Below are 27,561 nucleotides of genomic sequence, written 5' to 3'. Positions count from 1 at the left end.
TTAGAGAAGCAAAAGTAGTTGTAGGGTACTAAAGTATATAATGACATCATCATGTTCTGTCCCCATTTCCTCCAGCTGTTGGGAGCTCAGTACAGTGATGTGTTTAATTACACGCTGTGGGATATCCCCTCTTTTCAACACAGGATAGCTGTGTGACCATGGATGCGTCCCAAATGCACCCTATTCCCTATATAGGGCACAACTGTTGATGGGCTCTGGTCAAAAGTAGTGCACTGTATAGGGAAAAGGGTGCCATTTAGGACATAAACTTTATCGGGCCACGGTCTGGCGGGTTTTATAAGCAGAAAGAGTTGAAGCTTTGGAAGCAGAGCTGTAGCATAGCCTTGGACAGGCCAGCAGCAGGTTGGACACGCTTCTGTCAATTCCGGAGAGCGAGAGACAACGGCTCGCCCAGGATTAACTGGGATAGAGAGAGGATTACGCTCTTCTCTCCTTTCTTTCCGGCTCGCTACGTAGTAAAAGCACAGACCTGTTACCAGCAGATCCCCTGGGGATTCTCACTCTGCGGCAAAAATCGGTGAACTGTATTATACAGATGACAAATCCTCCTCTGGAGCTAAATATTAAGGGTTGAGGAAGCGGGTCAAAGGGACTGCAAGAAAGGAGACAACAGGGGTAAGTAGTGCGCACGCAGGAATGTGTGTTAAGTCTTTTATAGTTGGCACCGAGCCCAGATACAGTAGACTCTCACTCTGACAGTTTTCAGGATTTTCATTGTTTTCCGATCAAGGGGATCCACTGTTTTTAATCCAAGTATTACTACATATTAGAGTCAATTGACGCACCCATCCCTCAATCTATCCGCACCCATCCATCAAGGAACATGATGAAAAATCCTCATACTTCGGTTTAAGATGTAACACGACATCACCAGTATTGTTTTTTCTTTCTGTTGAATGGGTGACATTGACCCACACAGGGACATGGTGGTAGCACGTAGAATACGGAATTAGAAGAGACAGTGCTTAAGTGTGCCATTGACCTTTGAACCCTGAGTTTATTTCACACTCAGGGCATTTAAATTACCCCTAGGGCTTTGAACGTGTGACAGTGGAGGCTGTTTTTACCTGGGAAGTTATTAACACCCCGTTGACATCCATCATAGCAGAACTGATGACTATGTACTATACATGGAGTCTTTTTATTCAGGATAAATTATATGTTATTGTTATCTAAAATGTGTACGAAGATTAGATGTTATCATTCACATTTTAGATGAACTACTAAACAAGATTATTTAAAAAAATAAAATACAATTATTACATTTTTCTTTGTTCATTTCTCTCTTTCCAATGTCTGGGTTGGGGTGAATTTCCAGCAGTCAGTGCTGGGTGATCACCATGAGGCAGGCTGTGGAAGCCGAGAGGGTGATGTCGTCCCCTAGACCGAGTGACCATGGTCAGTAATAGGAAACAGCCTCTCTCTCAATCTCTAGCTGATGGCAATGCACTTCTCTCCTGTATGTTGTGATAATCCTATGGTTGTTCATCTTTACGATTTACGTTTTTGTTGCTGTTGTCCTCCAGGCCTAAGGCAGATCCTGTCTGACGTGGTAGAGGAGGTGAAACATTCCATCAATAAGGAAATCAACGGGGCAAAGCTCCTAAACAGCCTCCTCAACGCCCCAAGGCTTAAGTCTCTGCTCCAAGTTAGTCTGGGAGTCTAGTTTGTGATATACTCTCATCTGGGGTTTAGGAAAGCTGTATTTCACCATATCTCTACGTTCTCTCAGTCTCTGCTCCACCCAGTGAGTGGAGGGTGTCTCTGACTTGTGTTTGTCCATACTCTTGTCTTGTTCTGGGTGTAGGTTTGAACCTTTTCTCAGTCTCTGCTCCACCCAGTGAGTGGAGGGTGCCCCTGACTTGTGTTTGTCCATACTCTTGTCTTGTTCTGGGTGTAGGTTTAACCTTTTCTCTGTCTCTGCACCACCCAGGTGTATGAGTGTCTGCGGCAACACCAGAGAGAGCCAGCTGCTCCCTTCCTACCCTACACAACACAGCTCATCCAACAGGTAGGACCTTTCCCTCTACTGCTTTGCCTGCCTCCTTCCCTCTTTGGCTTGTCAGTGGTGTCAGTCCTGTCCTGTGTCCACTCTGCTGCTGTCAGTGTTCCAACCCGTCTTTCCGCTTCTCTCCTAGATTCTGGCTGACCTGAGAACAGTTCGGAACACTTCTGCTGAGGCCAGGGAGCTTTACAGTCTCCTCAGGGGACCACATTTCCAGGTGAGAGATCCTGAGGCAACAAGGGCTCCTATGATCCTAACCTTTGTATCTGTTGTTGCAGTAACTAAGGTCTTGTGTGAGTTATTTATGTGTGTTGAGTCCGCCTGAATGAATGAATGTACTTAATAGTTGTGCTCTGTCCTAGGCTCTGACATCAGCCCATGATACGGTGGCCCAGAAGGACTATGACCCTGTGCTGCCTCCTATCCCTGACAACCTCGCTGACGATGAGGAGGCCATGAGGATAGTCTGTCTGGTGAAGAACAAGCAGCAGCTGGTGAGTCGTGGATTGGATACAACTGAATGTTTTTATTGCAAGGTTACAGAACTGTTGTACTTTCTGCACACCGCATGCAAAGCATCAACTCCTGAGGACCTGACGGAAGCTGTAAGAAAGAGCAGATGAGGCTTTCATAACATGTCCTTCGTTTGATTGTTAAATTGTGTGACAGATGACTTCAATCAGAGTAATAGTAGTAGAGATGGTTTTAATACTTCAACATTTCAGGATGGCTTATGATTAGTGGATGGGTCAGTTTTGGACACCAAAATATACAATTTCCAGTCACTCAATTTGAACACAAAATGTTTTCCTATAGTTATTAAGCTGTATATACTTGGAAGCTCCTACCCATCCACATCTGACATTGCGACCTCTTTTGGAACCCATTTGGAACCCATTTGGAACAAATCTAAATCCAATCCTGGTGGCAGACAGTTTTAGCAGTACCCTGTGTACCCAGATCCCTATTTCAGGGCTATAGAGGTATCTGTGGTCTCACACAGGGGTAATCTTGTCTCGCCCTGTCTCTCCCCCTGAAAGAGGAGCTCGGGAGAGGGGATCCGCAGTCGCTGGGATACCCTGAGGAAGATGACCCGCCGAAGGTTGATCCACGGTGGGGCCAGGGCTGTGGAGGGCCCCTGGCACGGTGTGGGGGCTCTGGGGGACGTAGTGCCCGGGGAGCGACCAGTCATGCCCAGCACAAGGAGAGTCAGCTACCCACCAGCTGAATTGCTATCTTCTGCGGGTCCACCACCCCTGGCCAAGCCCCGCGCTCTGCCACATTTTAAGCCAATGAGTAACTGCAGAACGTACCAGACTGATGAACTCTGGAAAGAAGGTCTTAATCGCTCTGCCCCCTCGGTCTGTAGCTCTGTCCTGATTGGTAAGAACTACAGTTGAAAAGACCCTGAAAACAATATGATGCAATACTGTATCTACTGCCATGAGTTGTACAGTGCTGTACACTGCAATACATATCAGTTCAGTACATTGTAATACAACACAATGGAACTTCTACTCTAATTCAGGCTAATAGATGACCTTTTTCCAACCTCTCTCTCCTCCCTGCTTCTGGAGATAATGTGATCGAGGAGCTAGACAGCGACGAAGACAGAGAGTCAGCCAACACCCTGTCCCCTCTCCCACACCACGATCCACCCCTCCAGCCCCGGACTCTCACCCCTCCCTGCATGGCTGCATACCATCTCTCCATGGGTGACTACCACCATTCCCATGGAACTCCTCCGCGGTTCCGGAGCTACAGCGTCAGTCCCCGGGTGTGCACGGCTCCTCCCAGCCCCATGCAGCATCGGCGGGTAGATGAGATGCCTCTCAACCCCCCTGTGGAGCTGGCTAAGCAGAAGAGCCTGGATGAGTTGAGGTCCACGGTGCAGCAGGCTGCCAGCTCTATGGAGCGCAGCACCAATGATGTCCGGCTGCTGGGGCAGAAGATGGCCGCCGCCACAGAGCGCATGTCTGAGAGTGTCCAGGAGAATGCCCAGGCCCTGACGCTGCTGGCCCAGGTTGTGAGCAGACTGCAGACACTCATCGCTGCCAGGAGGGCGGTAGCAGATACACCGGAACCACACAGAGGAACCAGCAGCAGTAGCCTGCCAGTCAACATATCAGCCAGAGTACAAGAACACACAGCCAGCAGCTTGAAGACTCAGACATCCCTTTCACACCAGTCCAGAGTATGCTCCCTGTACACCTCTTCCTCCTCCTCCAGCTCCTTCACTGGCTCTATGGATGGCATATCCACATCCCAGGGGAAGATCTCTCAGCCTCGGTCCCCAGCCTGTAATGGGTCACCCAAAGCAGGGTTGAAGACCAGGGTTCCGCCTATGTCTCCCAAAAAGCATGTTGGTGCTTCCCCCACATCTCAAAAGAAGCATGTGGAACCCCAGCCCCAGCAACCCTACCTCTCCAACAGCCTCTCAACACCTCCACCACCTGCCCCACCCGCCCCCAACCACAACAAGACTGGCTGCTGCTCCAGCTCCAGCCAGGGGAAGAAGAAGAAGAAGAAGAAGAGGAAGTGAACCAGCCAGGAGGACAGTGGTGCTCTGGTATCTTCAGGAGATCTTATATTCCTCTGCTTCAGGGAATGGTCCTCTCCTCAAGATTCCCTCAGAGATCTCGGCTTCAAAAGGCATTTAACCTTTCTTCTGTTATCTTCATCACCATCATGTCGCCCCCATTCATCCCGCAATTGTTATGTGTTGGCTATTTTCATTGTTGCGTTTCCATCCTCAAGCCGTCCGCCTGTGTTTCATGCTACTCTGTTTCCCGAATGTCATCTGTTATTTTCACATTATTTCATTTTGTAATTGTAAATAAAGCATGTCCATTATTCCTTGATGACTCATGATGTTTTCATCTCATATCACATGACACCCTCCATAACCTGTAATTGGCCAAATGTGTCATTGTTGCTGTTCCACCCCAGCGATAATTCTCCGTTTGCAGTGAGCTCCAAAAGTATTTGGACAGTGACACAATGTTTGTTGTTTTGACTTTGTACTCCAGCACTTTGGATTTGAAATGATACAATGAGGTTGAAGTGCAGACTGTCAGCTTTAATTTGAGGTTATTTTCATCCATATCGGGTGATTCGTTTAGAAATTACAGCAGTTTTTGCACATTCACTTTTGTGTATTAAAGTAGTAAAAAGTGAAGTATTTGGTCCCAAATTCATAGCACGCTATGACTACATCAAGCTTGTGAGTCTAAACATTTGTTGGATGCATTTCCTGTTTGTAATGTTTGTGTTTCATATTATTTTGTGCCCAATAGAAGAATGGTAAATAATGTATTGTGTCATTTTGGAGTCACTATTATTGTAAATAAGAATATAATGTTTTTAAACACTTGTACATTAATGTGGATGCTACCATGATTAACGATAATCCTGAATGAATCATGAATAATGATGAGTGAGAAAGTTAGATGCACAACTATGGTATTTGTGCATCTGCAAATTTAAGCTGATAGTCTGCACTTTAACCTCATAATCATTGCATCATTTAAAAACAAAAGTGCTGGAGTACAGAGCCAAAGCAACTAAACATTTGCCAAAGTTCCAATACTTTTGGAGCTCACTCTACGTGTGAGAGCTACAGGAAAAGGTTTTAACCCTGGATTCATGTCCCCTCTCTGTCTCTCTCTTAGGGAGCCACGATAAAGCGAAATGGGATAACAGGGGAGATCTTTAGCACGGATGATCCATGGAGGACTGGCGGACCGTGGCGGTGAGACCACCTCTCTCTCTCTCTCTCTCTCTCTCTCACTCTGCCTTTAATCTGTTTCTTCTTTCTCATTTGTGCCCTCCCCCCTCTCCCTCTAGGTCTGCTGCATGCAGGGGATAGGATCACAGAGGTGAATGGCTACTCTGTAGATGGCCTGGAGCCTGAGCAGGTCATTGAGACACTGGTGAGTAGCAGAACACTGCCTGGCTGCCCAAACATGCACACATTTCACACAGTCAACACAGATAGTGTCTGTAGTACGTCTTTATCCACCAGTGATGTACATCGTGTGTTTATCTTTCTTCGGACCCACAGGCCCGGTCTCAAGGCACTCTCGTGTTCAAAGTGGTTCCCATCACAGATAAACCAGTCAGCAACCAGACGATAGTGAGTAATGGCATGTTTACCGACCTACCCTTCCCTGGTAACAGTATCAGACAAGTCATGTAAGCTGATTGAACCATAATGGCACCAAAACCAAAGTCTTTCTCTTGAGGTTACTATTACCAAGAAAACCTATGGCTCAGTTCCTGTCTTCAGTGTTGTAGTAAAGATATTTTCATTGCATTGTCCTTGTGTCTTGTTATCTGTTGTATTGTGTCCCAGCTGTATGTGCTTGTCATGGCAGACTACAGTCCCCAGCAGGACCCCGCCATCCCCTGCGCCGAGGCAGGTATGGACTTCAGGAAGGGAGACCTGCTGGAGATCGTGGACCAGTCAGACACCCTCTGGTGGCAGGCCAAGAAACTACCCAGCACCTCGGCCTGCGCTGGACTTATCCCCTCCACCAACCTGCTCAGGAGGAAACAGAAAGAGTTCTGGTGGTCTCAGCCCTACCAGCCTGCATCAAACCCTGTGAGTAGAGTTCCCTACTCATCTTTACATCTGGCTTTTCAGCTCTTGTAGACCAAATTATAAGCAGCTGGTAACAATTATTACTGTATATCCATAACAGTAATACACATGCCCAATGATCTTATTCCTCTTGCTTACCTGAATTAAGCACTGTGAATGAAGGTAAGAACTATGATCCTTTTTTATGGTGCCAGTTCTCAATTTGAGGAAGTTATTGTTACACTACATGACCAAAAGTACAGTATGTGTACACCTGCTTGTCGAACATCTCATTCCAAAATCATGGACATTATATGGAGTTGGTCTCCCCTTTGCAGCTATAACATCCTCCACTCTTCTGGGAAGGCTTTCCACTAGATGTTGGAACATTACTGCAGGGACTTGCTTCCATTCAGCCACAAGAGCATTAGTGAGGTCGGGCACTGATGTTGGGCTCGCAGTCGGCGTTCCAATTCATCCCAAAGGTGTTCAATAGGATTGAGGTCATGTCTTTGTGCAGGCCAGTCAAGTTCTTCCACACTGATCTTGAACAACCATTTCTGTATGGACCTGACTTTCTGCAAGGGGGTATTGTCATGGTGAAACAGGAAAGGGCAGTTCTCCAAACTGTTGTCACAAAGTTGGAAGCACAGAACCATCTAGAATGTCATTGTATGCTGTAGCGTTAAGATTTCCCTTCACTGGAACTAAGGGGCATAGCCCGAACAATGAAAAACAGCCCCAGACCAATATTCCTTATCCACCAGTTGACACTATGCATTGGAGCAGGTAGCGTTCTCCTGGCATCTGCCAAACCCAGATTTGTCTGTCAGAGTCCAATAGCGGCGAGCTTTACAGCTGACGCGTTGCATTGCGCATGGTGATCTTAGGCTTGTGTGCAGCTACTCAGCCTTGGAAACGAATTTCCTGAAGCTCCCGACAAACAATTCTTCTGCTGACATTTCTTGCAGAGGCAGTTTGGAACTTGGTAGTGTGTGTTGCAACAGAGGACAGGCGATTTTTATGAGCTACGCTCTTCAGCACTAGGGGATCCCGTTCTATGAGCTTGTGTGGTCTAACACTTTGCGGCACGTTGTTGCACCTAGACGTTTCCACTTCACAGTAACAGCACTTACAGTTGACTGGGGCAGCTCTAGCAGGGCAGACATTTGATGAGCTGACTTGTTGGAAAGGTGGCATCCTATGAAGGTGCCACGTTGAAAGTAACGGAGCTCTTCAGTAAGGCCATTCTACTGCTAATGTTTGTCTATGGAGATTGCATGGCTGTGTGCTCCATTTTATATATCTGTCAGCAACAGGTGTGACTGAAATAGACGAATCCACTAATTTGAAAGGGTGTCCACGTACTTAAGTATATCTAGTGCATTTCATTATTGACTTTGCACTGACCGGTCATACTTGGCTCTTTCAGATAAAGACCTGATGGCCATTGATGAAAAGTGTGATGAAGCTGGTAAGATTTCCCGAATTTCCTCTACAATGGATTTTTTTGTATGTTTTTCTTCTATTTTCTAAGAGATGAGGAAGATTTTGAATCTTTTAGGTAAGTCTTTGTTGAAGTAAGTTATTCATGTAGCCTGTGGTATACAAAATACAGTATCACTCAACTATAACACTGTTTACTTTATCTCAATCATTTCTGAATTACAATTTGGAATGTGAGAGGAGCTAAGAGAAGGTGAACATAACTTGCTCTCCTTTGATCTCAATTAGAATCAACTCCAACACCATGTCTAGTGACATACACATTCATCCCATTATCATGCTCTCCCCCTCCCTTTTCCACCCGCTCCTAGAGGAGGGTGAGTTCAGCACTAACATCGAGGGGATCTATCTAACTGGGTTCAGACGTAGCCTGCGTCTGTGCCGGCGCCAGTCCCTAAGCACAGGTTCCAGTCAGCAGTCCTGCTACACCCGCTGCTCCGGCAGCTGCTACAGTGCTCTCAACAACCCATACGAAGAGGTGGTACGATACCAGTGCAACCCGCAGGACAAGCACCGCCTGGTCACCCTGGTGGGTAATTCACCAGTCTGGCACTAACCAGCTACACAAATAGATTGGCACAAGATTCAAATATGTATTGACTGCCATGAGTACATGCTAACGCGTAAATGGTTCTGTGGACAATAATGCAGTATGATTCATGTTGTGTCACTGTTTTTGTACATGGGCAGTGTGCCTCTACTTGTATTGGCGCAGAATATGTGTGACGACATGACAGAGACCTCACAAGTGTGTTCTTCTCTCTCAGGTCCCTCTGGCATTGGAGTGAGCGAACTTCGCAGGCGGTTAATCGAAATCAATCCAGTGACCTTTCAAGGGGCCGTGCCTCGTAAGTAAACCACCTAACCTCTGTGAACCTGCCAGTCTATTTGACTTTCTTCCATTGTTGACATGGATACAATCAATGTCTTGTTTGATGTTGTCCTATGATGTCTTGATATGATGATATGACGTCTTGTCTTCCTATGATGTCATCTGAAATATTTGTCCTTCCTGTTCCAGACACAACACGAGCCGCTAAGAGCCATGAGGAGTCTGATAAAGAGTATCACTTCATCAACAGAGAACTGTTTGAGAACATGGTTTACAACAACAAGTAGGTACTCACTGAATAACAGCTTATCACTTTCCTCTCACAAACGCATGAATGGGGACAAAGAGGATTAAGTAAGTTAATAACATTAATGTGGACCACCTGATATTAAGCCAGGGGTTTTGTGTTGCATTTGTTTTAAACCATGTTTCTGGAAAATGGGGAGTACAAAGGTCATTTCTACAGCACAAGCTTTGACGCTGTGAAGGATGTGTTGAACAGTGGAAGGATCTGTGTCATCGAAATCGAGCCTCATGTGAGTCCTGCTGGGGTTCTTCCAGCAGAATCAAGCCGCCCACCGCAGAACAAATGAAGGAGACCAGAAAGGACACTCCGATCGCCACAAATGACTACGTCAACATCCCTTTCAAAGTAAGCCCTCTTATGGTTTTATTATCATTTCTCCTTTTTTTTTATTGACCAGGAAGTCGCTCACGGTTTGAACCTCTTTTTTTCCAAAGATACCTGGTAATAATATGCCATCCCCATGGTGATCAAATGTTTGAAATACTGACCATCATGCCGTAGTTAAGATAGTGACCAACTGTCATGTTATTCTGTTCCAAACAGGAGGAAGACTTCCAGGAGATTGAGGAGACAGCCAGAAAGATGGAGTTTCACTCCTGCTAGTTCTTCGAAAATGTGATGGGGAACGACAGGCTGCAAGACTCCTGTGTTCAGTTACTGAGGGCTGTGAGGAGGGCTCAGGACGAGACACAAGTGGGTTCCTGCCAACTAGATACGACCCACAGAGGAGTTTTGATGAGAAATGAGGAGAAGAGAGGAGAGAACATAAAATGATCACAAACAGGGCATCGTAAAAGAGGGAATGGAGAACAACATGGATGTGGAGTGGCTGTAACCTTTGGCTGCTACTTCTGAAGATGCCCTCTGCTCTTCAGTGGAATTTGTTTTAGACTGGATTTCTTGTTTTGTTTTGTTTAGTGTGAGTTTGAGAGACTCATATAGATACTGTCCTTGTGTCTGCTTGAATCTGTTGTTGACTAATTTGCCTATTCAAGGCTATGATGGCGCTGGATTAAACCAAAAATCATGTGTCTGTTTTTCTCTGAAATTGTGTGCATAGTTGGAGATAATGTATTGATGTGCTACATAGGTACGCTATGAGAGGTTGTAGGTTAACTTCTCATCTTTCGTTTACAATCAGAGCAAATAATTGTCCGTGCTGAATTTCTGTACTTTCTTAATGTTTTTATTTGATTTAATAAAATGAATGTTAATGCCAAAGAACGTATATTCAAGTGCTCTAGATTGGTACGATGCTTCAGTAGGAAGGTGAGCAAGTTAGTGGAGTTGTGTGCTCACCATTTAACACAATGTTTTCATAGTACTGAAGGATACTTTCAGCACAGGCTGTAATCCCAGGCTATTATTATACATAATATTTGTTTGTGTAACATAATGGGATATGGAATAATGGTAAAATATGTGATGTATACTGTTACCAATTTTAAAAATACAATTTTATGTGTGAACGCGTGTTATTTAATATATGTTTGTGTGACTTTTTGTGTCAACATGTGTAGAAGACAGGCTTTTATTTTGAAAACCGGAAGTTCCTTTTTGTTTTCTCAGCTAAAAATCACTGTAATGGCAAGGCAACGAGTGTAAACAAAGTGGTCTGGTTAACACCGTGGCTACCAACATGCGGACGTTACAAGCCCAAAACGTTTTAACAGCTAGGTAGCTAACTAGCTATCTCTTCTCGGGGTTGTTTTAATAGGGTATCCCGCAGAAATGGACATAGGAGGATTCCAGGTATGTAGCTTGCTAATCTTGTAAAGGTCGGAACACAAGGTTGCTCTAGCCTAAATGTGCTAGCTAGCTAATTTAGCTGACCAGCTAGTTATAATTTTGCTCTGTCTTTGTTAGCTATTACTATTTATCCATAAATTCGTTATAACTAGTGATTTTTGTCCTATTCCAGTTGCCCAGTGTGTGCAGTTTGTTTTTTAATCCAAATATTTATTTAGGCACAAAGTATGCGACGGAGGGACCTCCCGCCTCTTCCACAGGTACCATTAGCCGCGCATGCGCCACTACACCTACACGACCATCTATATCATAAGAGTATTTCGACTTGTAACTAGCTAGTATGCAGCACATTGGTAGCCTATGAGCACAAACCCAGTCAAAAGACTGCTCTCAGACGGCCAGTTCTCATAGGTCTCTGGTTTCTGCACCCTGCAGAGGGCCAAACAACAACAAATCAGAGAGGGTGTAACAGGGACCTTGCTGCAGAACCATACAGCATTAGGGGTTAAGGTCAACAACACCATGAAGAGGTGTAGCTTATGTCACTTCAAAACTTTGGCCCAATATGAGAGGGAAATTAAATACGGCCTTAATAATCATCAACATTGTTCTTACACCAAATTATTGCATAAATAAAGGTGTTGTAGTTTACTCTAGGCTATTTTTGTTGAGGGTCTTCACTTTCACCTCAAGGGGTCAAATCCCTGAAGTCTGAATAGTCTGATCTGATCTATGCCTGGATTGGTTGGTATTCCAGTACCTTGGCAGATGCATACTGCAGATTTAGCCCAGGATTAGGCAGTGCCACCAAGGCTGTGGCACAGGAATATCCTCAGAGCCCTTTCTGATTCTTGGGTGGAATGGTGAGAAAACAAATCACGGTAAGTTCTCTCTCATACACAGTCCTGGGCCTAGTTTTGGGAAACCGGGCCCTGGTGCTGCTGGATCTTCTCTCTGTACGAGAAGGACTCTGTTTTCTGAGTCCAGGTTGTTGAGTTTTGGAGGATTTTATTGTTGAGATTAGAGGTCGAACGATTAATCGGAATGGTCGATTAATTTTTCATCTGCGTTGAAAAATCATAATCGATCGACCTCTAGTTGAGATCAATTGGAGAAATGTACTGTTTGTGACTGGGAGTGTTATCTACTTTGAAAGCAAGTTTTGGAGAGCGCTTTGTACAACCACTTGCTTGGTTCCATTGTTCCTTGGTTCCCCTCTGATCCTATCTCTTGGCATGTATGGATTGAGGGCCTCCCAAGAGCGCAGCAGTCTAAGGCACTGCATTGCAGTGTTAGAGGCGTCACTACAGACCCTGGTTTGTTCTCAGGCTGTGTCATAACCGGCCGTGATTGGGAGTCCCATAGGGCAGCTCACAATTGGCCCAGCGTTGTCTGGGTTAGGGGAGTGTTCAGCCGGGGGGGTTGGCCGTCAATGTAAATAAGAATTTGTTCTTAAACTGACTTGCCTAGTTAAATAAAGGTTAAATAAGTGAAAGTAATGAAGTATATTAAGGAATCATTAAGGTGTGTTATGTAAGATGTTGGCCAAGCCTCATTCTCTTCTTCCTTGTCCTCTTTAGCGTGGACAGCGTGCCCTGCCCCCCATGTCAAGGTGAGTCTCGCCTCCTTATGCTGTTGCGATACTGTTTCAACTCATTTATCCCAGCAGAACATCTCTCTCTCTCTTTCCCTTTTATATGTATGGCATTTGAACAACTGCATGAAGTCAAGATACAGGTGATGAGTTGCCTTCAGAAGGATGTTGTAATAGATCATTTAACTATTGAATATTGGTTGGCGCTGCTGGCTTGGATATAGTTTTCTTTACCTGATTTGTCTCCTATGTAGACGAGATGCCGGTCCCTAAAAGAAACAGGAAGAAGTCGAAGAGTCAGGTGGATGGTGTTGAAAGCCCAGAGGGTGGGTGGAAAAGGAATATTTCCAAGGAATAGTTCTCGGGAGCTCCTTCTGTTGAACTGCTGGTGAACAGCGTTGTTCCAGATTTTGGAGGCACTTTGCCTTTAAGTTTCAGGCTATGGGTTAACTATAAAGCTTGCATTCCACTGTCAAATAATCATGTATATATAGTTAAAGTACTAGTAATGACTTGAACCACATGGTAAGTACACCTCAAGTATATAATAAGAGAGTTGTGTTGTTTTGTATGTGCAGCAGACTCAGGGATGGAGATGGCCCAGGTGGGGGGTCTGAGCAGTCGCAGGTCATCTGAGGTCATCCAGGCCTTGACCCCCGATTCGCCGGAAGCTGCACCACAGAGAAGGAGGAAGAAGAAAAAGGCAGCGACCGTAGGTAAACAACAAATATCACTATAGCCACACAACATGTCTGGCTATAGGTAAACAGCATGCCTAACTATAGGTAAACAACATGCCTGACTATAGGTAAACAACATGCCTGACTATAGGTAAACAACATGCCTGACTATAGGTAAACAACATGCCTGACTATAGGTAAACAACATGCCTGATTATAGGTAAACAGCATGCCTGACTATAGGTAAACAGCATGCCTGACTATTGGTAAACAACAGACTTGATTATAGGTAAACAACATGCCTAACTATAGGTAAACAACATGCCTAACTATAGGTAAACAACATGCCTGACTATAGGTAAACAACATGCCTGACTATAGGTAAACAACATGCCTGACTATAGGTAAACAACATGCCTGACTATAGGTAAACAACATGCCTGACTATAGGTAAACAACATGCCTGACTATAGGTAAACAACATGCCTGACTATAGGTAAACAACATGCCTGATTATAGGTAAACAGCATGCCTGACTATAGGTAAACAGCATGCCTGACTATTGGTAAACAACAGACTTGATTATAGGTAAACAACATGCCTAACTATAGGTAAACAACATGCCTAACTATAGGTAAACAACATGCCTGACTATAGGTAAACAACATGCCTGACTATAGGTAAACAACATGCCTGACTATAGGTAAACAACATGCCTGACTATAGGTAAACAACATGCCTGACTATAGGTAAACAACATGCCTGACTATAGGTAAACAACATGCCTGACTATAGGTAAACAACATGCCTGATTATAGGTAAACAGCATGCCTGACTATAGGTAAACAGCATGCCTCACTATAGGTAAACAGCATGCCTGACTATTGGTAAACAACAGACTTGATTATAGGTAAACAACATGCCTGACTATAGGTAAACAACATGCCTGACTAGGTAAACAACATGCCTGACTAGGTAAACAGCATGCCTGACTATAGGTAAACAACATGCCTGACTATAGGTAAACAACATGCCTGACTATAGGTAAACAGCATGCCTGACTATAGGTAAACAACATGCCTGACTATAGGTAAACAGCATGCCTGACTATAGGTAAACAGCATGCCTGACTATAGGTAAACAGCATGCCTGACTATAGGTAAACAACAGGCTTGATTATAGGTAAACAGCATGCCTGACTATAGGTAAACAACATGCCTGACTATAGGTAAACAACATGCCTGACTATAGGTAAACAACATGCCTGACTATAGGTAAACAATATGCCTGACTATAGGTAAACAACATGCCTGACTATAGGTAAACAGCATGTCTGACTATAGGTAAACAACATGCCTGACTATAGGTAAACAACATGCCTGACTATAGGTAAACAGCATGCCTGACTATAGGTAAACAACACCCCTGACTATAGGTAAACAGCATGCCTGACTATAGGTAAACAGCATGCCTGACTATAGGTAAACAACACCCCTGACTATAGGTAAACAGCAGGCTTGACTATTGGTAAACAGCATGCCTGACTATTGGTAAACAGCATGCCTGACTATAGGTAAACAACATGCCTGACTATAGGTAAACAACATGCCTGACTATAGGTAAACAACATGCCTGACTATAGGTAACCAAATGGCTGGCTATAGGTAAACAACATGCCTGACTATAGGTAACCAAATGGCTGGCTATAGGTAAACAACATGCCTGACTATAGGTAAACAGCATGCCTGACTATTGGTAAACAAATGGCTGGCTATAGGTAAACAACATGCCTGACTATAGGTAAACAGCATGCCTGACTATAGGTAACCAAATGGCTGGCTATAGGTAAACAACATGCCTGACTATAGGTAAACAGCATGCCTGACTATTGGTAAACAAATGGCTGGCTATAGGTAAACAGCATGCCTGACTATAGGTAAACAACATGCTTGACTATACAGTTGAAGTCGGAAGTTTACATCCACCTTAGCCAAATACATTTAAACTCAGTTTTTCACAATTCCTGACATTTAATCCTAGTAAAAAATTCCCTGTCATAGGTCAGTTAGGATCACCACTTTTTATTTTAGTGTGAAATGTTAGAATAATAGTAGAGAAAATGATTTATTTCAGCTTTTTTTCTTTCATCACATTCCCAGTGGGTCAGAAGTTTACATACACTCAATTAGTATTTGGTAGCATTGCCTTTAAATTGTTTAACTTGGGTCAAATGTTCCGGGTAGCCTTCCACAAGCTTTCCACAATAAGTCCTCCTGACAGAGCTGGTGTAACTGAGTCATGTTTGTAGGCCTCCTTGCTCGCACACGCATTTTCAGTTCTGCCCACACATTTTCTATGGGATTGAGGTCAGTGCTTTGTGATGGCCACTCCAATACCTTGACTTTGTTGTCCTTAAGCCATTTTGCCACAACTTTATAAGTAGGCTTGGGGTCATTGTTCATTTGGAAGCTTGCGACCAAGCTTTAACTTCCTGACTGATGTCTTGAGATGTTGCTTCAATATATCCACGTAATTTTCCTCCTCATGATGTCATCTATTTTGTGGAGTGCACCAGTCACTCCTGCTGCAAAGCACCCCCACAACATGATGCTGCCACCCCCGTGCTTCACAGTTGGGGTGGTGTTCTTCGGCTTGCAAGCATCCCCCTTTTTCCTCCAAACATAACAATGGTCATTATGGCCAAATAGATCTGTTTTGTTTCATCAGACCAGAGGACATTTCTCCAAAAAGTACAATCTTTGTCCCCATGTGCAGTTGCAAACCGTAGTCTGGCTTTTTTATGGCGGTTTTGGAGCAGTGGCTTCTTCCTTGCTGAGTGGCCTTTTAGGTTCTGTCGATATAGGACTCTTTTTACTGTGGATATAGATACTTTTGTACCTGTTTCCTCCAGCATCTTCACATGCTCCTTTGCTGTAGTTCTGGGAATGATTTTCATTTTTCGCACCAAAGTACGTTCATCTCTAGGAGACAGAACGCATCTCCTTCCTGAGCGGTATGACGGCTGCATGGTCCCATGGTGTTTATACTTGCGTACTATTGTTTGTACAGATGAACGTGGTACCTTCAGGCGTTTGGAAATTGCTCCCAAGGATGAACTACACTTGTGGAGGTCTACAGTTTTATTCTCTGATGTCTTGGCTGATTTCTTTAGATTTTCCCATGATGTTAAGCAAAGAGGCACTGAGTTTGAAGGTAGGCCTTGAAATACATGCACAGGCAAGTCTCCAATGGACTCAAATGATGTCAATTAGCCTATCAGAAGCTTCTAAAGCCATTACATTTTCTGAAATTTTCCAAGCTGTTTACAGGCACAGTCAACTTAACGTATGTAAACTTCTGACCCACTGGAATTGTGATACAGTGAATTATAAGTGAAATAATCTGTCTGTAAACAATTGTTGGCAAAATTACTTGTCATTCACAAAGTAGATAGCCTAACTGACTTTCCAAAATTATAGTTTGTTATCAAGAAATTTGTGGAGTGGTTGAAAAATGTGTTTTAATGACTCCAACCTAAGTGTATGTAAACTTCTGACTTGACTATAGGTAAACAACATGCCTCAGGGGAACCATATACCTACTCTTCCTACTTTTAACTCAAACATGATCTTGATTGTGTATTATTTTTTCTATCACTTCTGCATGGTTAAGATTATATTACACTTATATTCAATACATTCCGTTCTGTTTTACCAAAACCATTTATAGGCCATATATATGTCATAGTTTTACTTACTGTATTTGTGAAATGTATTAAGTTACATGTGGAGCGTTGTTCGTTGGCTTGTTTGTGTCTCAGACCTGGAGGATGACCAGGCTGACCTGGTGAACGGGGATGGACTGGTCCAGAACACAGCAGAGGCAGGGGAAGAAGTGACCAAAAAAAACAAGAGAAAGAAGTAAGAGACACTGTAATATGGCCTATCTATTCTACGGTATCTTAGTCACTTAATGTTTACATATCTGGCATTACTCATCTCATGTGTATATACTGTTTTCTATACTATTCTACGGTATCTCGTTCACTTAATGTTTACATATCTTGTATTACTCATTTCATATGTATATACTGTTTTCTATATTATTCTACGGTATCTTAGTCCGTCCCACTCTGACATTGCTCGTCCATATGATGTATATAATTCATTCCAACTTAGATTTGTGTCTATTGGGTATATGTTGTGTAATTTGTTAGATATTACTGCATATTACTGCATTTCGCTACACCCACAATAACATCTACTAATCACATGTATGTGACAAATCAAATTTGATTGATTTATGGTGTAGAGTAAAATGTGTGGTATGTTTTCACTTATATGGTTCTATTATGATGTGCTTTATTAATGAGCTCAGTTTCCCTCTCTTTTGTTCTTTCTTTCTTTTTTCGTGATAACTCCCTAGGAAGTCGAAAGTGTCAGAGACACAGTACGTCAACGAGCTTCATGTAGAGGACGATGACATCATCACAGACTCTCAGCCACCCGTCCCCCGGCATTCCCTGTTCTCTGCTCCCCTGGGACAGAGCCAGCCTGTGGGGAAGGTGTTTGTCGAGAGGAGCAGTGAGTGTCCCCCTTCCTTCTGTTATTTTATGTTAGCTGGACATGGTAGAGTTTAAGAGTATAGGTTGATTTCCAGGACACAGAATAATTAACCTAGTCCTGGACTATGAAGCAATTTCAATGGAAAACCTCCATTGGAAGCTTTACTTGGTCGAGGACTAGTCTTGTTTCTGTGTCTGGAAAAATTGGCCTTGTATGAATTATTTGGACATCCTTGTGTGTCCTGTGTTCTATGTTGGGTAATGATGTGTTGTTTTACTTTCAGAGAGGTTTCAAGCGGCCGATCGGTCAGACAGACCGAAGTCCAGCGATCAGGTGGACAACTTCGTGGACATCCAGCAGATGTGGACCACCAAGGATGTGTCTGTTAGGGTACATGGTGGCTTCAGGTGTGTGTGTGTGCAGGTGTCTGTTTGGAAGACTGTGTGTGTGTGTGTGCTCCCTCTATCTCACGTCTCTTTATCTCTCTAATGTACAGGGGGGTTGGGCTGTTCTGCCACGGCTTCCTAGCAGGCTATGCAGTGTGGAACATCATAGTGATCTATGCCCTGGCAGGAAAACATCTCACTACTCTGCCTAACCTACTGCAGCAGTACCACAGCCTGGCCTACCCTGCACAGTCTCTCTTCTACCTGCTACTGGCAATAAGCACCGTGTCAGCCTTTGACAGGTAAGGAGGGTAGAGCGAGTGGGAGTCTGTGTGTGGCACACTGGGGTCAGGCCCAAAATAAATGTGGCCATTGTTGTGAAAATATGGGAAGCCTGTGGCTAGAGCTAGGAGGTGTTTGTGTGTGTATGTATACAACACACTGCCATTCTATTCCATCAATGGACCCCCCCACAAACACACACACACATACACACATCTACTTTCTCTAGCTACAGGCTTGCACATTTTACAACAAACCCCAATGTGCCCCGTCCCTCCCCAGTGTGTGTGTGTGTGGAGAGAGACTCATTCTCTTTCCATTTCAGGGTGAATCTGGCCAAAGGCGCCATGGCTATGAGAGAGTTTGTCACCCTGGACCCAGTTGCTCTAGCCTCTTTTTGTGAGTGAACACATCTTTACAGTATGTTACTCAATTCATTCAGGACAGACGGAGCCAACCTGTATATGATGCAGCCTATGATGCAAGCACTTTGACTCTCTGGCCTTGAGGTAACTTTCCCTCTCCTCCTGCAGTGTACTTCTCATCTCTGGTCCTCTCTCTCAGCCAGCAGATGACCAGTGACCGCATCAACCTGTACCCCAGTGCTAACGAGACCTTATGGTGTGTTAACTTACTGTTCTTATTGTCTTGATATTAACATGTAGTTCTAAGTTGGTTCTTGTATATTAATTATCTTACTCAGCAATATCACTTTTCCAGCCAAACAAACAAACAAAGCATTGGGACTTTTACAACCCCTCTCCTCCCCAGGCCTCCTGGGTCAGAGCACCAGATCCTGAATCCGTGGATCATAGTGAACCTGGTGGTGGCTGTGCTGGTAGGAATGGCCTGGATCTTCATCTCCACTAGGCCTGAGATGGACTACACCGAAGGTGCGGCTGAAGTAGTTTTTTAAATTTAGGTTTTGTAGATTTAATTGAACAAACAGCAACTTAACATTTCCACAGACATAGTTCCACATGACATTGACCAAGACTTACTGCACAACAGTCACAATAAACAGAGACGACAGAAAAAGGTCTACTGAAAACAACACCACCTACTCAGGCGTAGATAAATTGCGGCAGACATTGTTGACGTGCTCGGTCCTATATGTTACCGCGGTCTCAATACGTATCTATATAAATTGTTTAATATGTTTTGGATACACCATACTGAAATTGTATACACCATAGAAATATAATTACTAGAAGGGACAAAGCACCTCAGACAGACCACAGCAATTTGACTGGATTGTACACACACTCAGCAACCTTCCCGAATGACGCACATGTTAAAGTCCCTTCAGAGATGTGTTTTCATTTTTCATGTGTATAAAAGCTTTGTATGTCAGTTGCCTTTAGAAGTGACATGGGCTGCCAATCTCTCTCTCCACTTACCTCCAAACCAGGATTCCTAATGGCTATGGAGATCGAGTCCTTGAGACCAGAGGAGAAATCAGAAATGTCTACTTGAGGAATAGTATTTCCATGTTTTTCTTGCACATCTTTTTTTGTGCTGTATTTTATCAGCTAACACAAAATGTATACCTTGTTTGAGGTAATAAGCAGTTTATTTTTGTATGACCCAAATGTGTGCTTGTTTTGTCAAATGTATTGATTACCATTGGAAATAATAAAAATGTTATCCCACTGATATGTCATTTTATGGACTTTAAACCAAACATACCATTTGCAGTGTATTGACCTGAAACAGCATGTGTCTTGTTATATACCACACCATTAAATACAGTGCCTTCAGAAAGTATTCATGAGTCAAAACTGTAACTCAGCCACTCAGGAACATTCAGGGTCTTCTTGGTAAGCAACTCCAGTGTAGATTTGGCCTTGTGTTTTAGGTTATTGTCCTGCTGAAAGGTGAATTAATCTCCCAGTGTGGAAGAAAGCAGACTGAAACCAGGTTTTTCTCTAGAATTCTGCCTGTACCCATTCCGTACATTTTTTTACCTGGAAAAACTCCCCAGTCTTTAATGATTACATGCATACCCATAACATGCTGCAGCCACCACTATGTTTGACAATATGGAGAATGGTACTCAGTAATATGTTATTGGATTTGCCCCAAACGTAACACTTTGTATTCAGGACCAAAAGTTAATTGCTTTGCAACATTTTTTGCAGTATTACTTTAGTGCCTTGTTGCAAACAGGATGCATGTTTTGAAATATTTGTATTCTGTACAGGTTTCCTTTTTACTGTCAATTAGGTTAGTATTGTGGAGTGACTACAATGTTGTTGATCCATTCTCAGTTTTCTGTCACAGCCATTAAACTCTTAACTGTTTTAAACTCACTATTGGCCTCATGGTGAAATCCCTGAGAGGTTTTCTTCCTCTCTGGCAACTGAGTTAGTAAGGTCGCATGTATCTTTGTAGAGACTGGGTGTATTGATACACCATCCAAAGTATAATTAATAACTTCACCGTGTGCAAACGGATATTCAATATCTGCTTTTTATTTATACCTCTCATCTACCAATAGGTGTCCTTCTTTGCGAGGCATTGGAAAACCTCCCTGGTCATTGTGATTGAATCTGTGTTTGAAATTCACTGCTCGACTGAGGGACCTTACAATTATCTGTATATGTGGGATACAGAGACAAGGTAGCCGTTCAAAAATCACGTTAAAAACTTATTGCATACTGAGTCCATGCCACTTATGTGACTTAAGCACATTTTTACTCCTGAACTTTAGGCTTGGGGGTTGAACACTTATTGGGGTTGAACACTTATTGACTCAAGACATTTCAGCTTTTCATTTTATATTAATTAGTAAACATTTTTTTTTTTAAAGAATTCCACTTTGACATTATAGGCTATTGTGTGTAGCCCAGGGACACAAAAACATCTACATTTAATCCATTTAAATTCAGACTGTAACACAATTTATTTGGGAAAAAAATCGAGGGGAGTGAATTCATTCGGAAGGCTCTGTATAAAACACCATTAAACCAGATCATTACCACACCACTAAATCGAATCCTATAAAATGTGTTGCACTGGAACTAGGGCTGGAACAATAGTCGTGTAACCAACAATGATGGACAATAACTGATATTTGAAAAAAATTGTCATAATCGTCTTAACATTCATTGTAGGATGGGGGATTCAACTTTATTCACTTGTATTTGTTTTATTTCACCTTTATTTAACCAGGTAGGCCAGTTGAGAACAAGTTCTCATTTACAACTGCGTCCTGGCCAAGATAAAGCAAAGCAGTGCGACAACAACACAGAGTTACACATGGGATAAACAAACGTACAGTCAATAACACAATAGAAACAATTCTGTATATAGTGTGTGCAAATGAAATAAGGAGGTATGGCAATAAATAGGCCAATAGTGGCGAAGTAATTACAATTTAGGAATTTACACTGGAGTGATATATGTGCAGATGAGGATGTGCAAGTAGAAATACTGGTGTGCTCTGACTGAAGCTGGGAGGGCCTGCTGCGCGAGGACTGGGCCGCCTGTGAGTGTTTTGCGACGGGGGTCCAATAACAATAAAAGTCCAATAACACCAGAAGAAGTCGCTAGTCACTTTTTTGAAAATGTGTCGCTAGAGGGGTCTGAATACTCGCTAAATATAGAGACAAAGTCGCTAAATTGGCAACACTGTGTGTCTGGCAGCGAAACAGTTCATTCAGCCACATTTACTGCCTTAAAAAAAACATAGCTGATATAGCTGACTTGCTTTAAACAAATGTGGTTTCTACTGACAATTGAGATGTACAAATTATGGCATAAGGGACAGCAAGCAGATAAGATGCAATCCGTAATTTCGATTAATACATTAATGAGTGAGCCAGGACTGATTTAGACAATATAACTATTTATTAAGCACTTTTGAAATGTACAGCGACAAAATTCAGAACATGGGCCATTCTTACAGTGTTTTCCCTGTACACCAAGTCAGAATCTTAGGATAAATAAAGGGGGCATATTAGCCGACAATGAAAGCGCTTACAATATTCGATTATTACATTTCTCAAAAACAGGTTACAGGCTACATGTGCACCACCGAGTCAGAACAGTAATTTTAGGCGAAATTAAAAGGTGAAAATAGACCAAATTATTAGGGTGAGGCACATGGGCTACTAAAAGCTTACTTCACAACATACCCGTAGTATTACTTTCTTAGCTACAGTATACATATCTTCCTGGCATATTACATCATTTATGCAGCAGCATATAAGACATTTTTGGACTCACCTTGTTGTGATGTGCTCACTTGAACAGGGAGGTGGCGCGACGGTCCTTCGTGGGCAACTTTTGTCATCAAAGGAAGACAAAGAGGCCGGATTTACAATTCCGAGTTGGATTTGGATGAACATTCAAAATGCATTTTCCCAGTCTGAGCTCGTTTATTCTCAACTTTCCAGTTGCAATGCTTGCAGTTAGCCACTGTCACCGATTCCTTCCAAACCACTTATTGTTTAATTTGCGATTTCCAACTTGTTGTGTAATGTTTATGTCCAATGGCCGAAGAGCACCGATACGTTTTGTCTATCATTTCTCTTCATATGACAAGGATTAAAAATAATTTTCCAGTAGATTGTCAACTTCATTCATGATGATTACTGCTAGCTAAGATTTTGAAAGTAAGATGTTGACATGATCAGTCCAATCAAAGCTACTGTACATATAACGTGATTTGACGTCTTTTTATCTGTGGCCAATGACCTTGAGCCTTCTTGGAAGGGCACTACTAATGTAATTCTATGGCAGGAGCCGAAGGGGCTTGAATTCAATGTCTACCGGCAGCAGGTAGCCTAATGTTTAGAGTGTTGGGCCAGTAACCGAAAGGATGTCTATTAAGGCAGCCCCCTGCACCTCTCTGATTCAGAGGGGTTGGGTTAAATGCAGAAGACATGTTTCAGTTGAAGGCAGTCAGTTGTACAACTGACTAGGTATTCCCCTTTCCACTTACTCCTTGGTCGTGATGTAGTGTCCCCATGAGTGACAGAACACTGAGCCAATCACGGTGCAATGCTCCTATTTTCTGATGCCTTGCCCCACCACCACAGAAAGCACTGAGCTAGGCTGAAACACCTGCATTTTGGAGCTGCCTTACTCAAGAAAACAAGAAAGAGATGTTTGTATGTGGCTTTATTAACTCAATAATATGTATATTTTTTTACATTGTGTGCAAACTGATTTGTGATTCATACTAATGGTCAAAATAACATGCAAAACAGATTACAAACAACAACGAGACAGACTACATGGAGGAGGTGAGGGCACTCAGAGTGTGGTGTCAGGAAAACAACCTCTCACTCAACGTCAACAAAACAAAGAAGATGATCGTCAACTTCAGGAACGAGGGAGCATTCCCCTATTCACATCGAACAAAGACGGTGTGGTGAAGAAGGCGCAACAGTGCCTCTTCAACCTCAGGAGGCTGAAGAAATTTGGCTTGTCACCTAAAACCCTGACAAACTTTTAGATGCACAATTGAGAGCATCCTGTCGGGCTGTATCACCACCTGGTACGGCAACTGCACCGCCCTCAACCGCAAGGCAACGCATCACCAGGGTCAAACTACTTGCCCTCCAAGACACCTACAGCACCGTCACAGGAAGGCCAAAAATATCAAGGACAACAACCACCTGAGCCACTGCCTGTTCACCCCGCTACCATCCAGAAGGTGAGGTCAGTACAGGTGCATCATAGCTGGGACCGAGAGACTGAAAAACAGCTGTCAAGGCCATCAGACTGTTAAACAGCAATCACTAACTCGGAGAGGCTGCTGCCTACATAGAGACTCGTATCACTGGCCACTTTAATAAATTGATCACTAGTCACTTTAAACAACATATCTTACATTACTCATCTCATATGTATATACTGTACCTTCTACCATCTATTGCACCTTGCCTATTCCGCTCGGCCATCGCTCATCCATATATGTATATGTACGTATTCTTATTCCATCTCTTTAGATTTGTATGTATTAGGTAGTTCTTGGGGAATTGTTAGATTACTTGTTAGATATTACTGCACTTTCGGAACTAGAAGCACAAGCATTTCACTACACTGGCATTAACATCTGCTAACCATGTGTATGTGACCAATACAATTTGATTTGATTTACAGTTTCAGTAACCACCCAGATTAGCGCTATGGCCAGATGCAGGCGCCTGGAAGTCATGATGACCAGGTAGCAGAGGCCGAATCTCCATAGCCATGAGGGCCAGAGTGAACAGAAAGCTCAGGACACCCATATTACTGACTCTGAACTGGACCAAGTGCCAGCCACCAAACACCAGGGTGTGCCTGATCAGCAGGCAGCGCAGCACAGTGGATGACAGAGCGATAGACACCAACAGGTCACTAACAATCAGATTCTTCAGCAGAGTACAGCCAGGAGAGGCTATCCGAGCTCTTCAGTCCTAACAGCAGGTAGCTGTTCAACTTCACAGAGGGGAAGAGCTATGAACAACAAGACCAGGAGGACCAGTGATGTCTCAGTCTGTACAATCTGCCCAAAGAGACACGTCATGGCGAGATGGAGTTGCCTTGGTGAAATTGATGTGCTCTGGTTGTGAGGAGAAAGGACCATGTGAGAGCAGTATTAAGATTTACAACTGAGCTGTAGAACTGACAGACTCATTTGGACAGAATCAGTCACTTTGACCAGACCCTCTCATAGATAAAGGAGAGTTTACGGGAGGAGTTGAAAGATGAATAATGTAAGTGTAACGTAGACGCAGGAAGCAGGTGAAGTTAGTGAGTTTAATAACAACAACCGCTACAGAACAAGAGGAGTATCTGACATAGAAACAAGACTACCTGATGAATGATAACAAAAGAGTGCTATATAAAGAGTAAGTAATCAAGGGAGTAATGAAGTCCATGTGTGACTGATGATGAGACGCAGGTGTGCAGTAATGATGGTTGGCTGGTCTGCATAAAGATGGGTTGCCCTTGCCAGGACCGGTGATGTCGAGCACCAAAGTGGGGGGGAGCAGGAGTGGACATGCCTTGAGCCACAGGATTTGGGAGACTCCTTAAAACAAATGTATTTTCACCCCGTAGCAGTGTAGTTTAATATTCATAATTACAACCTACCCTATTTGAAACGCCTGCTCAAATTCAAAAGGAATTATGTGGCTCAGAATTCAGGGAATTAAAGGTGGCAAAACCAACACAATCAAGATAGTGATCAGTATTCAGATAGTGGCTGTGCTCTGGACATCCAGACTGTTTTGCAAAGTTAAAGTGGATGGCAATATCTTCAGCACAGGATCCTTTATTTGAGTGAACTACTCCTAACTCTTCATTCTTAATTCCCTAACTACAGCCTGCTGATAGACAGCAACAGGTCATTAACGAGCAGGTTCTTCAGCAGAGTATAGTGAGGCTGCCAGGAGAGGCTATCCGAAGTTCTTCGGTCAGAACAGCAGATCGCTGTTCAGCTTCACTGAGGAGAAGAGCTGTGGTGAAATTGATGTACTCTGGTTGAGAGGAGAAAATAACTGTCACTCTGGGTAAGAGCGTCTACAAAATCGGTGTTCTGTTGGGGGTACTGGAGGACCAGATTTAGCAGAACACATTTTTATTGTAGCGCTGGACAAACACACCTCATTCAACTCATTGAGGGCTTGATGATTAGTTGACAAGTTGAATCCGGTGTGCTTGTCCAGGGCGACACTGAACATTTTGACTTTTGGGGACCAGGGTTGGGAAACACTGTGTTAAATGACCGGGGCGGCAGGGTAGCCTAGTGGTTAGAGCGTTGGTCTAGTAACCGGAAGGTTGCAAGTTCAAACCCCCGAGCTGACAAGGTACAAATCTGTCGTTCTGCCCCTGAACAGGCAGTTAACCCACTGTTCCTAGGCCGTCATTGAAAATAAGAATTTGTTCTTAACTGACTTGCCTGGTTAAATAAAGGTAAAAAAAAAATGTCATGTATCACTTTTGCAACACGGTAAATAGCCTATTAACAAATGATCTGTTGGATTCATGTCTCTATCTCAACAAAAATAAAAGTTAAAGAATAGGATTAATCCAGTGGCTCAGATGGAACTATCCAAGGAGTAGATGCATCTCCTTTAAGTGTTAATATTTGGTTGCGTTTTCTTCCGAACAATTCAATATTACTTTAAAAAAAAAACATTAAATAGCCTATCTTACAAACTAATGTAAGAGTATTTATTCAACCTTAAAATGAGTCACACAGCGATGGCCGCATTGAGGTTACTGTAACATCAAATGTCTTATGTAATCATAGAAAGCATGCAGGTTCAGGGTCACAGGACTGTGTAAATCTTCACAATTGCAATAATCTGCACAGAATATCAAACTGCGTTGATCACTTGCACCATGTACTTTAATGTCATCTCAACGGCAATGCAGGTCATTTTTGTGGTTGTGGTATTGGATGAAGCACAGTAACACACTAAGGGCTCTAATTCAATCAGATGGGCTTTAGCTGACATTCTTAACAGTTGTTTTGGCAATGTCAGAGGTGGAACTGTGTTAGTGCTGTCAAATCCACAAGTGGCTCCTGGCATTATACCTAAAGCGGACTTTGCCATTGGCTGCACAGAGTCTCATTAAGAGAAATCCCATGCAACTTTTTTCACAAGTTCGAACACTTGAATGGGAGGAAACAATGGTGCATTTCAAAAGAATTTGAACAACACCGTTTTTGGGGGGCAATGACAAAAGTGGAAAACAAAAACTTGTAGTGTATTTAAGGTTCAAAAAGGCTTCTGAAGTTTGTCATTTCCACTTTGACATATCAGACAAGCTTTTCCCTTATGAAAAACGTGTCAACCCCTACAAAAATATCCATTATAATCCACATAATTCACATTTCCTGTTGCTGCATGATTATTTTCCTTCTGTAACAAACTGTAAAAATGGGTTTCCATGGCTGAGCAGCTGCACACAAGCCTAAGATCACCATGTGCAATGCCAAACGTCGGCTGGAGTGGTGAAAAGCTCGCCACCATTGGACTCTAGAGCAGTGGAAACGCATTCTCTGGTGTGATGAATCACGTTTCACCATCTGGCAGTCCAACGAATC

At 43.2% G+C, this 27,561-nt stretch overlaps 1 protein-coding gene and 1 pseudogene across 2 annotated transcripts; both read left to right on the top strand.

Moving 5' to 3' along the window:
* Positions 1-236: 236 nt before the first annotated feature.
* LOC115129699 (MAGUK p55 subfamily member 4-like) lies at positions 237-10,713 on the top strand (annotated as a pseudogene).
* Positions 10,714-10,829: 116 nt separating this feature from the next.
* LOC115129698 (transmembrane protein 237A-like) lies at positions 10,830-20,821 on the top strand. Of its 2 annotated transcripts, none has more exons than XM_029660344.2 (14): positions 10,830-11,005; positions 11,221-11,262; positions 12,583-12,614; positions 12,729-12,739; positions 12,851-12,922; positions 13,178-13,312; positions 17,097-17,196; positions 17,702-17,859; positions 18,125-18,248; positions 18,338-18,529; positions 18,835-18,908; positions 19,043-19,130; positions 19,281-19,402; positions 19,921-20,821. In XM_029660344.2, exons 1-14 carry the CDS (start codon positions 10,985-10,987, stop codon positions 19,983-19,985), a joined length of 1,236 nt encoding a protein of 411 aa, XP_029516204.1. In that variant the 5' UTR covers positions 10,830-10,984; the 3' UTR covers positions 19,986-20,821. The 2 variants fall into 2 exon arrangements, with proteins under 2 accessions (XP_029516204.1, XP_029516202.1); XM_029660342.2 differs by having other exon boundaries at positions 13,175-13,312.
* Positions 20,822-27,561: the final 6,740 nt, after the last annotated feature.

This window comes from Oncorhynchus nerka, linkage group LG5, assembly GCF_034236695.1.
Source record: "Oncorhynchus nerka isolate Pitt River linkage group LG5, Oner_Uvic_2.0, whole genome shotgun sequence".
Lineage (NCBI taxonomy): Eukaryota > Metazoa > Chordata > Actinopteri > Salmoniformes > Salmonidae > Oncorhynchus > Oncorhynchus nerka.
The sequence above is the reverse complement of the archived record's forward strand: the minus strand, read 5'-3'. Positions and strand labels throughout refer to the sequence as shown.